Source organism: Ylistrum balloti, unplaced genomic scaffold, assembly GCF_031769215.1.
Source record: "Ylistrum balloti isolate Yb309-2 unplaced genomic scaffold, AGI_CSIRO_Ybal_v1 Utg370048, whole genome shotgun sequence".
NCBI classification, from domain to species: Eukaryota; Metazoa; Mollusca; class Bivalvia; order Pectinida; family Pectinidae; genus Ylistrum; species Ylistrum balloti.
This window is the reverse complement of record NW_026782102.1, coordinates 348926-372372: the sequence shown is the minus strand read 5'-3', so window position 1 is coordinate 372372 and position 23447 is coordinate 348926. Positions and strand designations below refer to the sequence as shown.

General features: G+C 34.6%; 1 protein-coding gene across 1 annotated transcript in view; it reads right to left on the bottom strand.

Moving 5' to 3' along the window:
- LOC132549211 (uncharacterized) overlaps positions 1-20119 on the bottom strand; it is a 28247-nt gene extending 8128 nt beyond the window's left edge. The window contains exons 1-3 of the mRNA XM_060213127.1: positions 20002-20119; positions 4155-4397; positions 1232-1333 (exon numbers count right to left, since the gene is read on the bottom strand). Of these exons, the coding sequence (XP_060069110.1) occupies positions 1232-1333; positions 4155-4397; positions 20002-20056 (400 nt within the window). The 5' untranslated portion in view covers positions 20057-20119. The remainder of the gene's footprint in view (positions 1-1231; positions 1334-4154; positions 4398-20001) is intronic.
- Positions 20120-23447: the final 3328 nt, after the last annotated feature.

Below are 23447 nucleotides of genomic sequence, written 5' to 3'. Positions count from 1 at the left end.
TCAGGAGAATGTCTTTCCCAAAAAACACATGATCATTTTTTGCTATTTATCATGCAAATTAGAAATCTGTTTGACTTACTCAAGCTATGTAAGATATCTAGTGACAGTTTGGTGCTACAGTAATATGTATGCTGCTGCAGATTCACAAACATTGTATTGAATTTCTTTATTATCTTGGTAACTCTTTCTGGCTCAACCCTTGATGGTTTTACCAAAGACTGGGAGTTTCAATATGCCCTGCAAGTCATTGGCACATAGGTATATTTCACTAAAACATGTAACAGGCTAATAATTTATTTCAATACCTTTGCTAGGATTTGAACCAGGAAATCCTGGATTACTAGTCTGACGACCAAGTTATCGAGCTGAAGAGAAATTCTCTCTAGGACAACAGTTTATTGTGGCTGGTATATTACTATGGTTACAGATATATGGAATACTTATTCTTTCTTGTCTCTAACTTTACTAAAAGTTAACAAAATTCACAATCACAAAACTGGATCAAGGATGTGAAATGTCAATTGTTCATGGACAAATCACAAAGGACATAACATGCTTAGGTGACTTAAATCTTTGGTATAATTATCTCCTGATACAGTAAAAGGATGTTATATAAGTAATGCCTCAATTACTGTTATTCAAATATCACTTATTGGGATTGAGACGTATGTTATAATGAAGCCAATAAAAGTACCTGTTTATAATAATGCTGACCTTAAATGACCCCAGAAAGTTGAGACAATACCTTAAGATGATGCTTTCAAGTAGACGCATGAAGTTTCAGGACACTCAGATAGTAAATGAAGCCAGTAGAGTGGGGAAGATGCCGAGTTATGAACAAGTCTTAAAGAATATATCAATATATCACAGGGTTTTCCATAAAAGCTGGTCGCCGGCCAATTTGACCGGCTACTTTGATCATTTGGCCGCCTACACCAATCCAGTTCCGTAATAATGTTCCGTACATGACTACACGTACACGGCAGGCCAGCCTCCTACTTTCACTTCACAGCCTACTACTAACAAAATTATGGAAAACCCTGATATCACCTCACTAACACATTTTTAAGCTGTGCTATTTTCCTTTTTTTTGTAAGTGCACCTTGCAAAAATATCCTGATATATAATATGAAACCATAAACATATTCAACATGTGGTAAATTTCTAGTAGCAGAGGTAAACATTTAGATATAATAATCTTGACTGTAAAAAACTGATGAAAGGCATTTACCTTCGGCAGGGAAGACACTTAACGTTGTATTTTTAACGATCGTCCGGTTTCCTAGATGGTCACGGACACACTGCCACAAGCCACTATCACTAGTTATTAGATCTGTAATAACAAGAAAATGATATAAAATCTTACATACTCAAGAAAGAGAAACACAAAAAAACACCTATTTTTCTTTTGCCCAAATTTCATAATTTCTGAAAACAAAAGAAGGATCTTGGCACCTACCACCGAATGATCTTTATTTGCTCCGTGCAAGCTTAAGACTGATCTTTCTTTGCTGTTTCCTTTTTCTCTTTTTTTTCTCTCTCATCATTACTTGATAACAAAAGGGAATCTTAAATCTTCAGATGAATTCTAAGAAAGATCTTACTTTCAGAGAAATAGCAGTACCAAAATTCACAATAGTCTCTTGTCAGACAATTTGTTTCACTGCTCAGTCTCACAATGGGTTAAATAGGGACGATGGTAAACATACACATCAACAGTGAGAAATTTTCCTCCAATATTTCCTTCAATAAAAGGTGAAAACAAATTTAGCATGGTCTGTGACATAGTTGATATTTCAAAAATCAATAGTCAATCTCACTCATGAAAAAATAATAGGATGTACGACAGACATTTCACTGTCATTATTTTTGAACATTAATTCATTTTACACAGCAAAATACACTGTTTTACAGCAATAATACAAATTATATATTCACTGAAAAAAACAGTCAATAGTTTTACCCATTTTTGACAAAAATATCAATTTCTCCTAGAGTGAATTACGGTAAATGTAGGGGACAAATTTCAAGTGAATATAGGGAAACATTTCCTTAGAGAATAGGAGGAAATATTTACTATATTGATCCTTGCCCTCTATTATGTAGAAATAGCACTTAACAGTTACTGGTACTTGAGAAGTGAATTATCATGATCATGTGTGACCAAATGAAACAAAAGTATTAAATCCAATTCACTATTTAATCCAGTTATATTCATATGAAAACATTATCTAGAAGAATCATGAGTGTATTGAGTGATGGGGCGTGTCAAAAATACATACGATGTTTCACTCTGTGTTTCTTGAACCTGAGCAGTCTAAAAGTCGGTCACCATGTCGGAATATTGTTTTTAAAAAAAATCAATCTTTGATTAGAACTACTCAGAAGAAAAAATATTTCTTGTTCCTTATGAAAGAGTGAAAAAGATTGAAAATTTGCAGACTACTTGAGAAACTTTAGCTGTTATTTATTAAACAAAAATAACCCCTATAAATGGATATTGCAATATACCTATCTGTACCTCAATTGTGCTGAATCAGCAATCTTTACCATTCGGAAGAAGATTAGCATACATCATGCTTATAGGGTAATACAGTAACAATTTTATTCACTGGTGAATTGGTAGTGAGGAAGTAATCTTTATTCTAAAAATTTAGTCCTAAATATCTCAAATTCTCTTGTTTACTGCACCTGTATTGACACACGGTAGGTAAGTCTGTTTATGCTTCATTAAGTGTAATTCATGAAAGTACTTCAAAATCTTAGACCAGCTGATCAAAAACATTCTCCAAAATCATAATATAATAATCTGATAAATACATATATAATTGTTTTTTTAAAGTTTGATCTTTTCTCTTCTTTCTTGTTTGTGCTTTTAATAATATGAAATTTGAAAATATCTTTAACTGCCAAATTCAATATGGTTGCCTGTTGAACATCTTGTTTTCTGATCAGTCCCAAAAATCAAAGGGTGCAATATAAGGGACCAAGAGGAACGAACCTACTTAAGAAATTAGAGAAAAATCTATTATGATACTTTTCAAGAAATATATATATATATATATATTGATAACAAATTTACTGTCCGTGTCAATATTGAAGTATGAGCAATAACAAGGAATGTTTCAGGGAGACGAACCGCCTATTTAAGGCGAGTTGAATAGTCAACAATCAGGTCCAAGTCTGAAAGAGGCTGATAGCTCAATTGGTGGAGTGTTCATTGATCTGTAACACATTCATAACTGCTACTAGTAAAGATCAAAGTTTGTGATTCATCACTCTCTACCTGTGAGGGTTTGTGTTGCCCAGGAAGCTCAGAAACATACTGGCCTGCTCAGCCATAGTTGTATTCTTTGGCAGGACAATTCACCTTAATTGCTCTGAATGGCAATTGTGGTGGTTCTCCTTTATTATTTTCACTAAGGTAGCCAGAAGTAACTACAAGGAGACCATGGATTCTAGGAACTAAAAACACAGCTGAAATCAGGTGTTTCTGCAGTCAATCAGGCAGGCGTTCAGCTTTCTGCCCAATGCATCTACAATATGCAGGTAGCACATTATCCAGCTGATTGGAAACTCAACCTAGCCAATTTCCCTTGGTTTTGCCCCTTCTCTTGTGAAACATTAGACAATGGTTACATTCCGAAAGTTCTTACTTGAACTGCTCAATACTTTCCTCTTTTTGTGTTTACTCATGGCTCAAAAAAGCATAAAATTTACAGTGAGAACAAATAAGTTAGGTGTATGAATGACTTCAAACCATTCTTTTCTGTAAATATTGATTATGGAATAAGTTTTTGATTGAACATAGACAATCTACAACTCAAATGTTCCAGCCAAAAATGAGGTATGAATATCTTTGCAAGTATGAAATGCAGATAAGGATAATTCCACAATTTTACCTCTTTTTTTCTCTTTCACCAATCTTGACAGTGGTACAGCTTAGGTATTGAATTCTTTGACAAATTAATTATCCATTATTTAGAGGAAACTTACATGATGAAGTACATAGAAAGCCATGAATACAAGCTCTTATGAACTTGAATATATAGCATGAACTTTCTAAACTGAAAGTAGAATAAAAATAGATCTCTTTAATCATGTCTTCTGAGAGCCATGTGTATCATAAATATTTATATCATATGCAGACTTACTTGTGAAATTGAACTGGAAAATTGTTTTCCTCCCTTCTACACTCAATTTCATTGAATATGATGAGCTTGGATACTGGTCTTTTAATTCAAGATTATTATTTTTAAACACCGTCACATTTTCCGGCTGCCTCATGAGTAAATGTGCAGTTCCCATTAAAAGTTGTGAAACATTCACATTGGGATCACACGACAGCAAGTAGCTGTCGCCGGCAACTAAATCGATGCGTTTGGCTTGTGAAGACCCTGAAAAGAAACAAGAAAATCAGTGAACGACAACATTTTATAAAGATTTAATGGCATGTGACTTCAACACTCCATTTCTATAATCACATATATACACTACTAGATATTGTGTTAGTTACTGAAGGTCTCAGTCATTGTGCAACTTCCAAAAAACTGATATTCACTTAACAAAGTAATGTAAATTGTGTGTTTTTATTTCCAACAGAATTCTCATCATAAGGACAGTACTATTGCAGATATGTGTCATTCTGTGATTCTATAACTTCACTGTACCACTATTAGGCCTCAGCTTGAAGCAAGATCTAATGTAATAAAATTGACTGTTTTGATAAACCACCAAGCAAACAAGATCTTTCTGTTAAAGCAGATTATATGACACTACTGTAACCGGATCTGAAGAAGATTTGTTTTGAAATTTCAGCCTATTTTAATACCCTTTGACTCCAATCCAGTTTAAATTGTCCATTTATCAGTCATGAGTCAAAAATATGCGAGTTATAAATAATGTCAAACTATAAATAATGTCAAACTATCGAATGCCAATGTTTCTGACCACATTTGAATTGTTTCCACTTGCACTGAAGTAAACTGTACCCTGAAAAGTCCTATACATTTTTTATAAACTATTGTAAACTTTACTTCCTTCTTTCAAGAGAGTAACTCGAGATCTGGACCAAATTACTTTTACATTTCTAAGTACTTTATATAACAATCTTTAAATTTCATCCATGATTTATTTTTCCTTTATTCTGACGGAGGTTCTTGAAATATCAGACAATTTGATCCTTTCACATCCCTTTTCATTCAGACTGGTTTAAGAATTGAGACTGATGGACCATACAATTGGTCACCCTTGACCCCATTGTATTGTATATCAACTGTAAACAGTTTACAGATCAAACAGCACCAGAGTATGGGCATAACAATACATCTTGTAATTCACTGATATACTGTCTCACGATCTGTATAGATATATTTATTTCAGTTTTTAATGCTGTTTCTATAGCAACTATTGTGGATTTGCAAATTTCTCATATAATTTTTATATCCTAAGTTCTCACTAAAATACGACTGCATTTATTTCAGTTTCTGGTTTCTGAATGCTGTTTCTATAGCAACTATTGTGGATTTGCAAATTTCTCATTGCAATAATTTGACAAAAAATAAAGCTATGGACTGTGAGTATGTTGTGTATAGATATTTTATAAATTTTATATCCCAAGTTTGCTATGGACTGTGAGTATGTTGTGTATAGATATTTTATAAATTTTATATCCCAAGTTTGCTATGGACTGTGAGTATGTTGTGTATAGATATATAAATTTTTTATCCTAAGTTTGCTATGGACTGTGAGTATGTTGTGTATAGATATTTTATAAATTTTATATCCCAAGTTTGCTATGGACTGTGAGTATGTTGTGTATAGATATATAGATTTTATATCCTAAGTTTGCTATGGACTGTGAGTATATTGTGTATAGATATATAATTTTTATATCCTAAGTTTGCTATGGACTGTATGTTGTGTATAGATATTTAGATTTTATATCCTAAGTTTGCTATGGACTGTATGTTGTGTATAGATATTTAGATTTTATATCCTAAGTTTGCTATGGACTGTATGTTGTGTATAGATATTTAGATTTTATATCCTAAGTTTGCTATGGACTGTATGTTGTGTATAGATATATAAAATTGATATGTAAAGTTTTTATTCTAAATTCGCTATGGGCTGTGAGCATATATAATGCTGTATTTAGGTATATAAACATTCAGAGATAAAGTTTTGCATGAAGGGTCTGCTGACAACTATATTTGTAAAGGTTTATCTGATGTAAGCTCTTTAAAATTCTGGTATACATTATTACCTCCCTTGAACTCATTACCTGTCTAGATATCTGGTGGTAATCCTTCAACACTTGAGATCCAATCTCAAACACTATTCATTCTACACCAGTGTGACCAATCAGATGAATATACAATCGATATAACTGTTGTAATTGAGCATGCAGGACATCATTGATATAAACATTTTAACCAATTGAATACATAACAAGGAGACAAAAATTGTTAGTCAGGGTCAAACAGCATGTCTGCATGGGCTTGAATAATGCATGAAATCTTACTATAATTAGCTTTATCAAAGCCTGAAGTACTTCAATTCAACTCAAAAGCGTAGCATAGCATTTGTGGGATGAGCTGGACAGGTGTATTATGACATGTCAAAATCCCCCAACTGACCATGCCCAGTTAATCGCAGCATTAACACAAGAATGGAACAACATTCCCTTATGGAGAGGTAATGTTCTCATGATTTCAATGCATAGGGGAATCCATGCAGGGATTCCTGCAAGAGGTGCCCACATCAAATACTGAAGTATCATTTCGTTTTTCGCGGGTATTGAACTTTGAGCAACTACTTGCTGGGATACCTGAAGGTATGCAGCAAAGGTAATGATTGCTGAACCCAGCATAGGATGTGACAAGGAACAAACAAAATCTTTCCATATTTAGCTACTTTAAGGGGAAGATTTCTACTAATATGTTGTCATGAAGAAGTCCAATACTCTAGGAGAACCCATGTATTGTTGCTTTAGGTCCTATTAACAGCCGGGGTCATTTACAAATGAGCCAAATTTGAATGTTGGAGGAAAGCTGCAGTTCCTGGAGAAAAAAACACCCCTCTGTAGCCAGTACCTGGTGACTGCCCAAACTGGGCTTCTGATGAAGATGGTCAGACGTCTCAACCACTGTAGAGAAACCAGTAGACAAACTGCCTAATACATTAAAAAAGAACCTGCCTTTAACCTTTAGTGATTGATTCTCCCGATTTGTTTTCGAAGAGTTACACATAAATGTTGTTACTGGTTGTGGTTTAACTGTACGTGATTCTCCACTACTTCATTATGCATGACTCTCTTGTAACTACATACCTTTTTAACATGATTACATGCTTACAATATTCCATGTCTATCTTGCTTGGTATCGCAGTCTGCACTTAACTTTTTAAAGGCTTTATATATACCAGCCCTAAAAGGATTTTTTTTCTGTTTTCCTAAAATCCTTTTCTTTTGTGAATTCCAGTAATCTTTGCCTGACCATAAACTCCAGGAAATTTTTACCCAACTTGTCAGTTAGAACGTTTGCACACAATGGTATGAATGCCAATGATTTCAACAGTGGATCATTCACAGTTAATAATTTGACTGTTTAATAAATTTGGACCGACTCCAAGTTTTGCAATTCCCACAAAGAAATTGTATTAAGATATTTTACAATAAAATATGATATCTCCAAATTAATGATCTGAATCATGAAATTAAAGCATAATTTCAGTATTTCATTATGTCATATTATATCTCTTATCAAAGAGCCAAGCGTGAAAATATCAACCTGAATGGGTTTTTTTTCTATCATTTAATTTTTTTATCTTAAAGAGCCAGATCCACTCCTCGACCGAGATTATTTCACATTAAAAAAAAAATCATGATTTTCTTTTTTTCTCGGGTTGTAAAAGACCGGACTAACCCTGTAATACCACAATTTTAAAGTAAGTCGCTAACAATCTAACGTAATAAATAGTTTTAAAAAAGAATTCAAAATGACTCAGCGCTAATTCATAATTATGTGGGAAGTCCTGCCCTCTGACACATGCGCAAAGAACTGTAAACAAATCTGCCGTCTTCCAACATGGCAGAAAGCGTGCAAGGGAAGCGGGGAAGAAAACGTGTTTTGACGGACTCTGAGACGAAAATGAGGAAGATGGCTGGTTCATACTGTATCGCTCACTGTTTGGCTCTCTTGTGTAGTATCACTCTAAAATCATATTCATGAATACTCTTATCATCGAATATTCACTTCAGATAGATCCATTTCGCGATGTTCTATGTGTTAGTTACTGTATCGTAGCCCCCATTTGAGGGCCTCTTTGCAATTAATCGTAGTTTTTCTCGTAATCTGCACGGTTTTGTATCATATCTAAGCATTGAAAGATGTGATCAATACATATGTTAGATGATTTCCATACAGGATATATAGAGTATTGATTGTATTTATTGGTAAAATTTCTTTACAAGCGATGTCACATGGACGTACTACTCACCTCTTCCTCCATTTTTGTTTTGGTTCTGACCACGTCTGAATGTATATGTGACTTTTCATCATCAATATTCATATCCTGGTGTTGATTAATGAGACTAATTCTGGCACCGATATCTCCAGTACCCTTTCAATTTCAAGTTCGAAACTTTATACAAGTCTTTATTCATATGTTATCTATTAGTATACAACAACGTTTCCAGTTAATAAAATATGAAAAAATATCTATAACGGAGTTGGTCTGGCTCTTTAATGCATATTCTCGTGACACATTCTAAGAAACAGACTGTTCTTTACCTTTATTGCTGCGGATAGCGTCATGTGAGAGACCTCTGCATGTTGTTCACTGACATAAGTCACTACCAGCTGCTACCCTCTTCCCACCTCAAAATAACCCTGGCTATTCACCGAGTATCAAGCCAATAACCGTATAAGAAAGCTACATTTTAGTATTTGAGCTTTGCTTGATTCCGCCAGCATTCTTAAATCTGCTGATCTAGTTGGGACAACTTTTGTGAGAAGGCTACACTTTGCAGGCAGGTTAACAAGTCTTTATAAGTGCTTTGATATAGAATGCCAATGTCCTGAACAAGTACATGCAGGAACAAATGTTGTAATGTTACTTACTTCATACCAATAATAAAAGTTTCGTTCACTTATACATATTTCTTTTTGCTTACCGTATTTCACCACATATAAATACGCCCCCCCCCACCCCCTTAAGTTTTGATTCCTATTTTTTTGTGACCTAAAATTCACAGCATTCTGTACTAAAATAAATTGGGAAAATCATATCTTCTACAACATTGGGAAAACAATCTGCTCACCTTTTTCGGGAAAATTGCAATTATTGGCAAGAAGCAAAAAAGAAAATTTCAATTATGCCACTCTATTAACTTTTATCTAAATAATGAAAGACTTAAAAGGACTTAGTTCTGAACACAAAGACAGTCATTTTTGAAGCAGCATACAATATCTATCATACATCACAGCTATTACCAGTCAGAGTAAAGTTTAACAATGATGGCAGGTTTAGATAGAGTCAACAGATGTGCAGGACAGCTGTGTCTGTGTGTCTAGCAGCCTAAGAGCAGCATTATGTATGTCTAATAAGTCTACATATCAAATATGGTTAATCTAAGTTGACTTTTATCTGTAATAGTCTGTCATGTTGCTGTTGACGGCAGATAAGCAGATACACAGGAGATTTTCAGAAATAAACTTCACTATATTTTTGGTTTGAAAAAAAAAACCCTCCAATATCAAACATAATTTGATTACCAGAAGCATTGATATTTCTAATTCAAACTCAAGATAACATTTGGAAGACATGTTCTGCATATTAGTTTTGTATATTGTAATCAGTATCCATAAGACTAAATCTAAAAACTACCTAGAAAGCAAATATGTTTGTGTCTGTAAATGCCTTCAACATAAATGTGTTGTCAATAAAGCATCATATGTAAAGATATAGTAACTATCACCGCTACCTACAATAACTTTTACAAAGGTAACAAGGATTACAGTAATTATGCATCTCACACGTCCCAGCTCTTCGTCACAAGAAATTTACGGCAAGATTAATCAACAAAGTCGCAGCAATGGTCTTCTGTAGGTGAAATCCAGAATTTGAAATATACATTGGTGTGGCAATATATATAAATATATTCCAGGTTTTGCTACAAAAGCATTACTACAACTGTACATTGTGATATATAAATCTTGATATGGAGCTAAACGCAAGCCTTTAACATAGCTCAATGAATCAACTCTGTTTTCTTAAGGGTTTATAGGAATCTTTTTCAGTTTCATGCTAGTATGGAAGAATAAACATATTGTAAACAGAATGAATGCACAAATCCGAAAACAGCATTTTGCTTACAAGAAACAAAAATTATTTATTTAACAGAAAACTGGTGAAATTCAGATGTGAAATGTGAGTTGGTATGATCACAGAGATATTAATATACTCAAAGAATAAAGAAATGCATTTGCTCACTCCACTGCCCTGATTCTTCTAGGCATGGAATTCAGGAGTTAGTTTATCCTCCTCATTGGGATTTGGCCCATTCTTCCAAGAGAGCTGCTATCAGTTGGGCCAAAGTAACAGGGGGAGCCTTGTGTTGTCGAACCTGTCTATGAAGCTGGTCCCATAAGTGCTCAATAAGGGATAGGTTGGGGGTTGCATGGCTGTTCCAGTTGGGCCAAAGTAATGGGAGATTGGCCCCAGCTGGTCCCACAAGTGGGTGGATATTGTTATGGTGAAAGTCGCATGGGATTGGAGGATCTCATCCTCAATACCTAGAGGCAGTTAAATCTCCATGTGATATTCCTCCCCGCACCATTCCTCCACCAAACCTATCCATCTCTACTAAGAAGCAGTTGGCGAAACATTCTCCATGACGTCAACTGTCTGCTTAAAACAGGGTGAACACTGCCTCATTGGGAATATTCTGGGGGCATGTGTCGCCACCAAAGCCATACAATGCTGGCGACTAGCAGCAGTAAGGGGCAGACCTACAAGGTGACATACCTACAGTCATTCTCACAATCATTTCCTTACAGTTTCTACATGTATAGAGACAGTTGTGAGGACCTATGTTATGAAGGGCAGATTCAGTGGTAGAAAGGTGCTGATTGCACAAAAATGTGCAAGACAAATAAACTTGTCCTGACATTGTGACATCATGTGTGGACGCCCAGACCTAGGTCTATCAGGGACTCGCCCAGTATCCCTTAAACATCTAAAAAGACATTCTATAATGCAAATATAGACAGAGAAATGTCTGGCAACCTGTATTTGCCTTTGACCTTGCAAAATCTTCACAATGGCCTGACCCCTCTGAACTTTCATCAGCTATGCCATTGTTTAATGCTATCAGAAAATATTCAAAATATCTGGAAATGATGTGTCTGTATGAAGACTATGTAATGGTATGATGAGCAGTATAACTCAATGTCACAACACTAGCTTTCCCCAGAAGACATTGTCAAGCAATACAATAATACAACATTTGATACAGGACCATGTGCACTGTAAACTATAGTGTTACTTTACAAATTTTCATTGTTTATAAACAACTCGTTCACAAGATATTGCAATAAATGTCACCCTGCGTTTCTTTATCTCTTGAGTATACATGCCAGGTTAGGTAATAACAGCATAAACACCCCGCTAAATGGATAACTTTTCTATAGAACAATTAATTAGAAAAGTCCAATAAATTGTCACATGAATGCTTAAAACAGAATCTGCAATGTGTGTCAGAACAATATAAATATAGGCCAAGCTTAGTTACAACATCTTACCACTTTGTGGGATATAAAGCTCAACACAGATCTAAACAGAAATCTTGAACAGTTAGATTAATTAGCAATGCATTTAATTGTCAACTGAATATCAAAATCTTAATTGAAAACGTGTACCTAGATGTCCTTGCTTATATACATTTATGTACCTGTATAACCTGACTGTATATGATCCATAAATTGTATAACTATTGCATATCTTATCATTCAGCTACACTGTAACTATAGCATCCATTGTCAGCTAGAGAATCCAGTGACAGCTAGAACATCCAGTGACACAGCTAGAGAATCCAGTGACACAACTAGAGCATCCACTGACACAGCTAGAGAATCCAGTGACAGCTAAAGCATCCAGTGACACAGCTAGAGAATCCAGTGACACAGCTAGAAAATCCAGTGACACAATTAAAACATCCCGTGACACATCAAAAACATCCGGTGACACAGTTAGAACATCCGCTTACACCGCTAGAACCTTCAGTGACACAACTAGAGCATCTATTGCCACAGCTAGAACATCCAACGACACAGTTAGAAAATCCATTGACACAAAATCCATTGACGCAACTAGAAAATCCGGTAACACATCTTGAACATCCTGTGACAGAGCTAGAACATCACAGCTAGAGAATCCAATGATGGAGCTAAAACATCACAGCTAAAACATGCAGTGACACAACAAAAACATGCGGTGACACAACAAAAACATGCAGTGACACAACAAAAACATGCAGTGACACAACAAAAACATGTGGTGACACAACAAAAACATGCGGTGACACAGTTAGAACATTCAGTGTCACAACTAGAGCATCCATTGACACAGTTAGAACATCCAGTGACACAACCAGAACATCACAGCTAGAACATATATATATATTACAGCATTCTATTTAGCAATAAAGTTAAAAATGACCCATGAAAAGGGATTGTGAATGGGTCACTGATACTGTCCATGGAAAATTCGTATTCACGGTTCTGGACTTTTTGCATAATAAAATTAAGGCTATATTTATCTAAATATTTCAATCATCATGACAATTATGTAAGGTTCACAATCAAATTTAAAGAGACAAAGAGTAATGCAGTCTGGACACTGCTTTTAAACTTTATATTTGACTCAACTAGACATCAAAATAACTTGACTTGTGTTTGATTGCAGTTTTACTAAGAGTTGTAGAACAGGAAAATTTATCTTTATCATAATCATCTTTAACAAAGTAATAAACAATCCACTTCATTTCAGTAATAATTACGATAAATTTTAATCCTGCTCTTCCTACAGTCCCATGAGCCATTACAACAGAGACAGAGTGATGTCCCTTTCACTTTCCTTTATGGCTGCTCACTGATGACTGATGGTCCTGTGCCATCTTTGTTTTTCCGCCATTCAGATTGTAACAGATCGTAATAAAAGTAATAAAGCAATCCAGTCAGACCCTAACAGTCATTGGGTAGTACCTCATGATTAGATCTAGTTAACACAGTAGATGTAAATACTGTACTTAACCCTGACAACAACTTGACAACTTCCCAAGTACTTTTTATAGATTAGAAATGGCACTACCTTCCTGCATGGGAAGATTTAACGTTACATAACAACACATGTACAAAGCAAGGTGTCAAGGACAGAATCCAATGAGACAAGAGTCTACTCAACACATCCTACAAGATAAAGGAACACTTTTTTGCAATATACCTGATAGGCCTTTCTATATCAACCATGTAAATCACTGTTAATTATCCACATAACTTTGTTGAAGTTATCATTTTTACTTGCCTTCTAGGAAGTGTTTCACAGAAGTAAACATGAAATGAAAAAACATTTACAATCCTTAAAATACTGTAGATCTCTTAAGATTTTACAAAACTTTATTCTTTGATCTTGTGTACAAACATGTAAATACATATTTCACAAATGCTGATCTAGAAATTACTTCAAATTTGCAAATGTTGAGCTATTGGAGAAATAAACTCTGAAAGACTCTGGTAAATCATCATGTATTGTTAATATCCAGAGTTAATTTTGTAAAAGTCAGTGATTTATAGTATCTGATAAGTGTCCCACCGACATTAACATGTCATATAATGTTTACATTGTATAGATTAATCTAGAATTTGGAGTATACATCCCATTATGGAAAGAGGAGCATTTCATACCTATTATGAGAAATGAATAAATTCCGGACAGCTCTTTTCATAAATAAAATAAATAAAATGTTGAAGTAAATGAATTGATGTTTCTATTTTTCTTATTGTAGGATTTGAAAATTATGTTATGTAAAAACACTAATTAGCTCTGTATTCAGGAAAAAGTTTTAAGTATCATTTCTTGATGCCGAATACATTATAGTCAGAGAGGAAAACATTCAGTTCCATTCTGGGAATGCTTTACTTTTCTACAAGTAAAATTTGTCTAGGGTAATACCTGCTCTGGGTATACTAACTGTTGACTGTAGAATTAATCACATCCGATGAGCAATCACTGTGAACAGGTGAAATGTGTTCTGTGTCTACTGATGTGTGAAGTTTAGTTATAACAATATCTTGAGAAACTTGTATGAACACATGGAAGAAGTACTAAGTACCTCAACTAGTACTAATCCAACCACATTAATGCAAGCTTGTCTAAAATTGATAATGACAGTGTAGGTTGGCTTTTATAGGCTGTTTTTGAGGGCTTTTTGGGGCCAATAATGAGCCCAATTCCCATCAAAATTATATTTAAGCCAAATTCCTAAAATTTGCAATTAACTTTTATGAAAATTCTTTCCTAATTCACCAATTCTCTTCCAAAAATGAGATGGAAATGTTCCATCCCACACCAATGAAAAAGCCTTGATATTTGGGAAATAAAATCAATCCAAACTGAATATTTTACCAACAGGATAACAGACTGCTTACCAACTGCAATGTCACCATGATTTTCAGTAATGATGAATGCCAAACTTCTGTAAATGTTTCGAAACAGTGAAAAACATAAATGTAGATCTACATTTACCTGGACTGGGAAAATCCACAAAAAGAGATTTGATTGTCTATATATTGTTTATCCATGTGTGTATATTTGTAATAGGTACAGCAAATAGTCTACACACCTAAAGGCGAAGATTTTGAGGTGTATGGTTCAATGCTTCCTAACCATGGCGGCTTGTTTTTCCCAGGAAGTTGGAAAAGGGACTAGTTTGTGCTGTTGTATCAATGGACAAACACTTTACCACAATGCTTTAGATAGCATGTGGTGGGTCTCCTGTATGTTGTTCAGTGAGGTAGCCATTGGCTACTACCAGGAGACCCACCTCAAAATGACTCTAGCTGGCTATTTACTGGGAGATAAACCCCACAATCCATTTGTTTCAATTTCAATACAAAAAGTTATATACAAATATAAAACAAATGTTGATTCAACGTATAGTCATATTCATAGATTCTAAATCAATTGTACTTGTAAAAGTACACTGTGCAATAACCCAAGAAACCAAGTAATCAATTAGCTAATATCCAAATTCACTACTGATTTAATTTAAAACAAGGTTCTTCAATTACACTTATTTGATAAGAGAAACTTTTGCTATGTAGCTATAAGGCAATTTATAGTGTGGACAAAAAGTAAAAACTTTCTCAGATTTTAACTGTAGGGATTCATCCCATACGTGTGCAGTACAAAAATACAAGTGTTACATGCTTTATCAACCCTATATTCTGGGTCTTGTATTTTACCTTCATTAGACTTATTTCAACAATTCTGACAATTAAAGTCAAGATTTCCTCTTCATCTGAATAATAATTATAACTATGTGAAAAAAATATTTCCATACCAAATTACTCTTATTTTTCTATGTGACATGTTTATGTTCATTGATAAACTACCATCAAGGTTGGGAATGAGATACATGTACACACTGTCACATGTAGCCATTTACACATAAGCAATATGACAATCTACAGATTGTTTTTATATTTGTTTATTGGTATCTAACGGGCTTTTGAAATAAAACTTCTGACTGCGTTGCAGAATGAGAAAAGAGCAGTATGTGAAAGTTGGGTGTAGAAGAAAGGGGATGTGTTTTGGATTATCTCACATCAACAGTTGTGTGGATTATCGAGAATAAGAGATTGATATCCATTGTGAAAAAAGAGGAATTTTGTTCTTTTTTCAGAAATTTAGCAGTTTCAAACAGCCCTTTGTTCAGAAATCAAAAAGGGATAGTTAAAAAATATGATATTTAAGAAGATTTAAAGCAATAGAATACGACAATGTTAAGGTTGGATTGATATTTGTCCTTGCATAATTTGAAAATATTTGTGAATTTCCCCAATATTTTCAGAATATTTCGATTCTTAATGGGAATTCTATGTCTTTTTATAGTAGTAAAATCTGTCTAGATTTCTCATAGTTATGTTTTATAATCTACTTGTACCAATAAACATTAATGACAAAATGTCTCTTACTTTTCTCAGGTGAAACATGACAGTTAAACATCTGTTCTTGTTGTAATCCATTACACTTGTTTTTTTACTTTTGTAGAAATAACCTTGTCTGTCTAGTAAATGTTGGAAACAAAAACGTTTATGGTAGACTTTTTCACTCCAACAGTGCAGGAGCCGTAAGCGACCATTCCAGTTTCTGAATGCCAATTGATTTGTCTATAGATAAACTGTACAATTAAATTTACCAGCAGTTTTTTTTTGTGTGTTTAAGCTTTTTCTACTCATCTTTCAATTATAAATATCAGACTGAGGTGACTGTGCTAAACTGAAAATTTTGGATTAATTCACATTTTTTTTCAAACATTGATTTGTTGATTCATTTATGCTGATTTGTCTATGTCTGACAAACTACAACCAAAAAAACACCCCTTCACTGCTCAGATGCTAGACTGACATCTGGCAAAAACATGTCTACACCAATATTTTGATGATAAATAGGCCCGACTCGATAAAATATTCCAGAGTAATATGGTCAGCGTTATGGAACCTTAAGTGATAAAGCTATTTTACTGCTGTCTTGTAATTTTGACTGCTACTGGAGCCTCTAGTTAACTTTCTCTGATCAGTGACTGGTTCGGACAAATTAAATTAACCTTTTGAACTCTGCAGCTTTTCTTTAACAGCTTCAATCAAAGTCCTTTTTATCATTTCATATGTTTTTGATTAATGTGAAGCATTTTATAAATCCTACAGACAAGGGGTGATATCCAGTACAGTCTTTCAAGCTGCCTGTAACATTATCCCATCACAGCTACAAACAATTGTGGTAAATGTTCGCCATTTGTGATCTGCAACATTCCTGTGGTACATGTACATCAACACTGCATCAGTACACCTGTATACCCATATCCCTTCTTAGCCCAGGGGTACAATGCAAAATCTTTAACCAGTGTAGGTGGTACATGCAAGCTTACTGTGAATGCAATAAAATAGAACTTGACAACAGAATTTTTAATTGATTATGAACTGTATTACATATTATATCAAAGTACAACAGAAACACTGGGCTTATCAACAATCTGGCATTAGCCTTTTCAGAGCTGGATACCTATGTAACAGCTGTTTTTTCTACTCCTAAGTGAGATACAGAATTAGTGAAGCGATACTGATCAGACATAATTGATTATCTGACTGTTTGACCTCCTATGAAAAGACGATCACTTGTAATTTCTCACAATCGATCATCAATACCTCTAGTACATCAATAAAGATACAAAGGCCAACTCACTCTTATGTTAATTCCAGGTAGGTAAGGTAAAAATATTACAACTACAGAGAATACATAAACTTTCTATGAATATTGATTAGCTACACTGAAAATCTGATGATCACTTATCAGTTTTAACCTGATTTCTCAAAACTATACAATCCTGATTGTATGCAGGGCTCTCGATCTGCCAGATTTGGGGCCGAATTCCCAATGCAAAATAGTATCTTTATTTCCCAATTTAGACCCTAAGTTTCCCAATTCTAAGGAAAATGACACAATTTTTCCCAATTCTAAGGGCCCCAGTCCCAAAATTGAGTGTGAGAGCCATGGCATGTCAACTCTCTGAAATCCTGCTCTCTTCCTAATCATCAGAACTTGCTATAACTGGTTACGACTAAAGTTCACCACAATTATAAAAATTAATTTCTACAAAATTTTAAAACCAATCAGTATATTTGAGACGTTGAAGTCAGATTTTTGTGAATGAGTACACTACAGGGGTTTCTCCCACATCATCTACCAGCGGGTAATTCACGTATACCTGGACATAAAAACTAATGGTAAGGTAGAGAAAAACAACAGGTAACTTAATGGTCTCCTACAAATAAATGAGATATAGGCAGCCAAGATGTTCTGTTGAATTGCGAAATTTCTGACATCTACCGTAATCATTATTGCCAGGGAAAAAAACACTGCATATATAATGGAGGAACATCCGTTAGTATAAAGGACAAAGACTGTTTAATGCAGGAGCATGGAGTGTCAAATTGAAAGGATAGGCCTACCGGGGAAATCAACTCAGAAACTTGTAAATCTATTGTTAGAATATATTGGGTACGCTTGTAAGCATAATTATTAACACATACAGGTGCTTCTCTGTACACACTGGATCACATTGTATGACAAAATGATTTGGATTTACAATACAAAACTTTGATGTATCATTTTTATATCGCAAATATCTTGTATAATTGTGTTATTCAACAGTTCAAATACAACTATTGAATTATTTCGCAATAAGAACCATGGACAAGTTTTAGTTGGCACTTCAATACACCCAATGTCAGTTTTGAGCCAAGAAATTACAAATATTGAAATTGAAAATCAATGTCAGACTGGTCTAGATTATGGACTAATCTTACATATTGTGGCAGGAACAAAATTATCCTATTAAAAGCTATTTGCAGTGAGTGTTAAATATTTTTTTGTATGGACAATTCTACATAGAACCTATTATACTGCAGTAATCTTTAGTTTACAAAGATGATCTCCTCTCTTGTATTAACTGAAATAAGATATGGCTGCAGGACTAACATGTTCTTCTTTCTCATAAATAGAATTATTACAAGAAACAGAAAAACAAGAACAAAAAGTTTGTTCAAATAATTCTTTAAAGCTAGTTTTGAAAGTAGGTACTCAAATAGAAATTTAGAGGAAATCTAACACCAGCATATAAGGACAGAAAATAGAAGAAAATGAAAGTTAAAACCCAGCCCATTATAGGTAATGACTCATACTGTACTAGAGTAAGATTTTTCGTCAATGAATAGTCCATACAATCACTAGTGATGCCATACATTGATAGATTTTTTCCTGAAATGAGGTCACATACTGTCCTGTGTGTAAATACTCTCCTGTCTGGTACATGTGATCAATATCTATTAGTATACTGCCTGATACTGCATACTGAATCATCATCCTCCCCAACACATTTCCCACTTAATTCATACTTCCTTATATGGTAAATGACCATAATTAAACAATGAATAAATCATGCATGGACAACAATGAATTAACAAATATGATAATTGTGTACTGACGGCACTTTAAAAGTATTTCATTACAAGACCACCACATTATTGTTGAATGTTTTATGTAAAAGAAGAAATTTGCGGTCCGGTTATCTAATATATTTATACAATAACTACCATACAAGTCAATGCATTGAAAAGAAATCCAAAGAAAGAACTACTGAAGACCCGCTTCAATGTCAGCACAATGCAGAGTACAAAAGAATGGATAAATGTGACTGCCCGCCAAATCATAGCAACGACCATGTATTCAAGGACAGTTATTTTCAATGCCGTTCTTACAAAATGCGTGTCACTTGAATTCAGGACGTATCACGCTGTCTACCCATTTGTAAACCATAAAGCGTTGCATAAATATCTTTACCGGCTTTTCGTTCAGATGACTACTACCCGGAATTACCTGTATCACACGTGTGTACAGCTACACCGCTCCTAACTAGAAAGAATTATATAACCTTTAAAAATACACAACTTGTTCAAGTATTTCATGATGGGGTACAAAAAACTTCTGTGGTTACATCAATTATACAATTCAAGTTGAACCGGGAATTTATTTAAATTCAAACTTGTGGTTACCCACGCTATCTAATGGCGTCCGTTCTCGTTTGACAACGGTGCATACACAGGTAGGTCATAAGAAGTACGGTCCGTGAGAATACGAATGTGAAACACCAATATTACTTACCAAATTGAGGTAATGCCAAAATTACACATACTGCACAAAATTTAAGTAATTCCATGTTTGTTGTTCGGACTTATTCCAAATTGAATTCAAACACCGGTAGAAACGTGCGCAGTCAGATGTGTTCCGACTGAAAATGAGGTTGTGTATGGGTGTGACGTCACCGACAAGCAATGGACTGCCTGTGCTAGGACGAGTCAACAGTAGGCTACCAGGTGCCCGCCCGTAGGAAAATACGTTACCGTACAAAATGCTTAAAGAATGGTCAAAATTGGTCTTTGTTTAGCGAATGACTGTGAACATTAAGCGGGTAACTACCTTGTGGCCTATTGTGAGTTTTGATTCGGGTTGTTAAGACTATTCTCGGTGACGATGATCAATATTCTGGCTACTGGCTAGTATTGTCTGTTCGATTGTTGTACATGTATTTGAGTTTGCATAGTTAATATACAACATGTAAGTCTGTGATTAAATACTAGGAGTTCCGTGAACTCGGCCGTGGAATGACAAATACTAATTTAAGCGGAGAAAGTCTGCACATACTTTTGAATTAAATTATAATTTCGCACACTACACAGTATAGATGCATGCAGACTCTACACATTTTTTCAACAGACTGACTCGGGTCTTAGTTTACATACATCAGTATCAAAATAATTGACATAATTTAAACATAATATGTTATCACAGCAAAACATTACCATACTAATTAATCATTACATCACTGAAATAAATAAATCGTTGTCCGTGGTTGTAAGGATTGGTGTAATGTTATTATAAAAAAAAAAAACATGATTTAACAGTTAAATCACTATCTGACAATCTATATTGTCCCATATATGTATACGTAGGTCTGGGTATAAGTATATTTCCTCCAAATTTAAGATAAAGTACGTACCGATGGCATTTAATTGCATCTAAAGGCATCAGTCATTATTTATACGTGATTCGATTTATGTCCAGTTTCTGTTTATTTTTAGGAGAATTTGATATAAATCAAACCTTCTCAGTATAATGTATAGTGTAATTATGTATTCATAGTCTAAATATCTCAATAATATGTAATCTCGGGATTTCGTGTGATGATTTATAAGCTGGATGTATTGTGCAAGGTGTTGCTTCAGTTATTGATTTACAATATACATAGTTGCCAATATTTGTGTGTTAAAAATATCAACCATCAGAATTCTGAAATACATCAAATGATCCTCTGTTATGAAACATATTGTTTAGCAGTTTATTGGTTGGACTTGTTAAATTAAGTTTTTGAAATTATAGATAATTAACAAGGTCTCTATAAACGTTATGTTTGGTTCGTCACGCCTGATATCACCTTCTTCAGCATCGCTCTACTGTAGCATCGGAAGGATACAACATACCTGTGATATAATGCAATGTAGTAAACAGGTAAGGTAGATGTGTTTAAATACACCTGTGTATACACACGAGAAAATATCACAGGTGTGATTCAGCGGAAGGATGGCGTGTTATAATCAACTGTGGGATAGTATCGTGTTTTGCTATACAGAAATATACCTGTTGTTGAGTCAACGGTATTTCCGAACAAGCTCCAATAATTTGACTAGTTAAAACTAACAACGACTTTTCGGCACTCGTTTGTTTGTTTGTTTTTTCAAATATGATGCTATAATTTCATGACATGAGAAATGAATTAATTCTATGATTGAATTATCTAGTACAGAGACTTCTATAATAAGTGTTACATAAGTAAATGATTGAATGTCACGATAAGTGATAGATCTGTCATATCCTCTTAAGCACAGACATGGTGTAGAGGTAACAATGAACTGTAAAATAGAATAATAGTACTATTTTCTTAAAGCATTTTACACTGTTTTTTAAACCACCAACACTACCAGTTATCATCATCACCACCATCACCACCATCATCGTCATCATCATCATCATCATCGTCATCATACCACCACCACCATCATCATCATGACTCAGATGTGTCAATACGTTACACAGCGGTGCTGTTTCACAACACACGTAATCACTATATATAATTATAATGTTATCTTTATCTGTTAACACCTCACCACAACAAAACAGAAACAAACACATCAAGTAGTGTCTAGGCTAGCGGTTCGTCACACGCACAGGACTGATCATTCAAGTCTTCAATTATTGCTATCAAATGCCCTTTAGATTACGAGAAAATTTTACATTTAACAGTGTCTCGTAGTCAATTATAGCTGAGCATTGGAGTTTTTTTTCTATTTATTTTATGTAAAATATAAGTGGATGTATTTCATAAGCTGTCCCTGCACTTCTCACCCCCTCCTCCTCCCCGCCAGCCCCCCCCCCCCCACACACACACACACACACACACACACACACACACACACACACACACACACACACACACACACACACACACACAGAGTCTTGGTCTGATATTGAAGTTGACCTAAATGTTACCGAATGAAAAACGTTTTTCCTCATCTCGTACCTTACTTGACACGTGTGTGTGGCTCACATTTACAATGATATGTACACACCTGGATACACGTCACTCCTAGGACATCACTGTGCATACGTAATATTGTAGCAGGATTTGTCATTTGCTATCACGTTCAGTTGCAACTTTGGCATTTTATTATGTGGGACGTGAGGTCATTAGCATCAGGGTTATTTTAATGTGGTTGTGTGTGTGTGTTCTTTCCGATCAAACTTTTGTTTTTATTTATTTATTTATTTTCCGATGTCAACGGATAAAAAAAAACTTGGTTGGCGGTCCACTGCACCGATTTTGTTAACCATTAGTTTGAAAAATATTTTAGATATTGTTGTAAAACACTCGTTGCAGTTGGTATGGGAAAGTAAGCTGAATGCTTATATCAGTGTCTGTCTACTATAAGCGCTAATCATCAGGCTCAGATGGCTTTCATCTACTCCTGGCAAAACACAAATGTATTATTAGCTGATGAACAGTCATGTTCAGATGTAATTTTGCAGAGGCAATATGCACCTGAAGTGGTCCTTACTTGCATAATAGAACTGATTCGCATGTTCATACTTCACTCATGATAGAGATTCCAATCGCCCCATTCAGAATAAATAATATGTATATTTGGGAGAAAATAGCCTGGAGTATATTCCTGTAGCACTTATTAAGTGAAGTATTAGTGTTTCTAGTAAAAATAAATAAAATGCAAGCTCGCTCTTTCTCTATTTAACAAAGATATTAAAGTCTAAGTTGAGAAAACGTCACACCTTTAAGTACAACTGACTTAGATTCATATGTTTCATTACAAACTGAGTTACACATCACTTCACACAACACTGAGTGTGATGAAATGTTCCCACGGTGTCTCAGGTCCCCCGCTTACCTGTCACCACAAACATGTGTAATTTTAAACATCGGTTCACAGCTTATTTTTACACTGTACATCCTGATGATATCACAATACAAGGTGGCATAA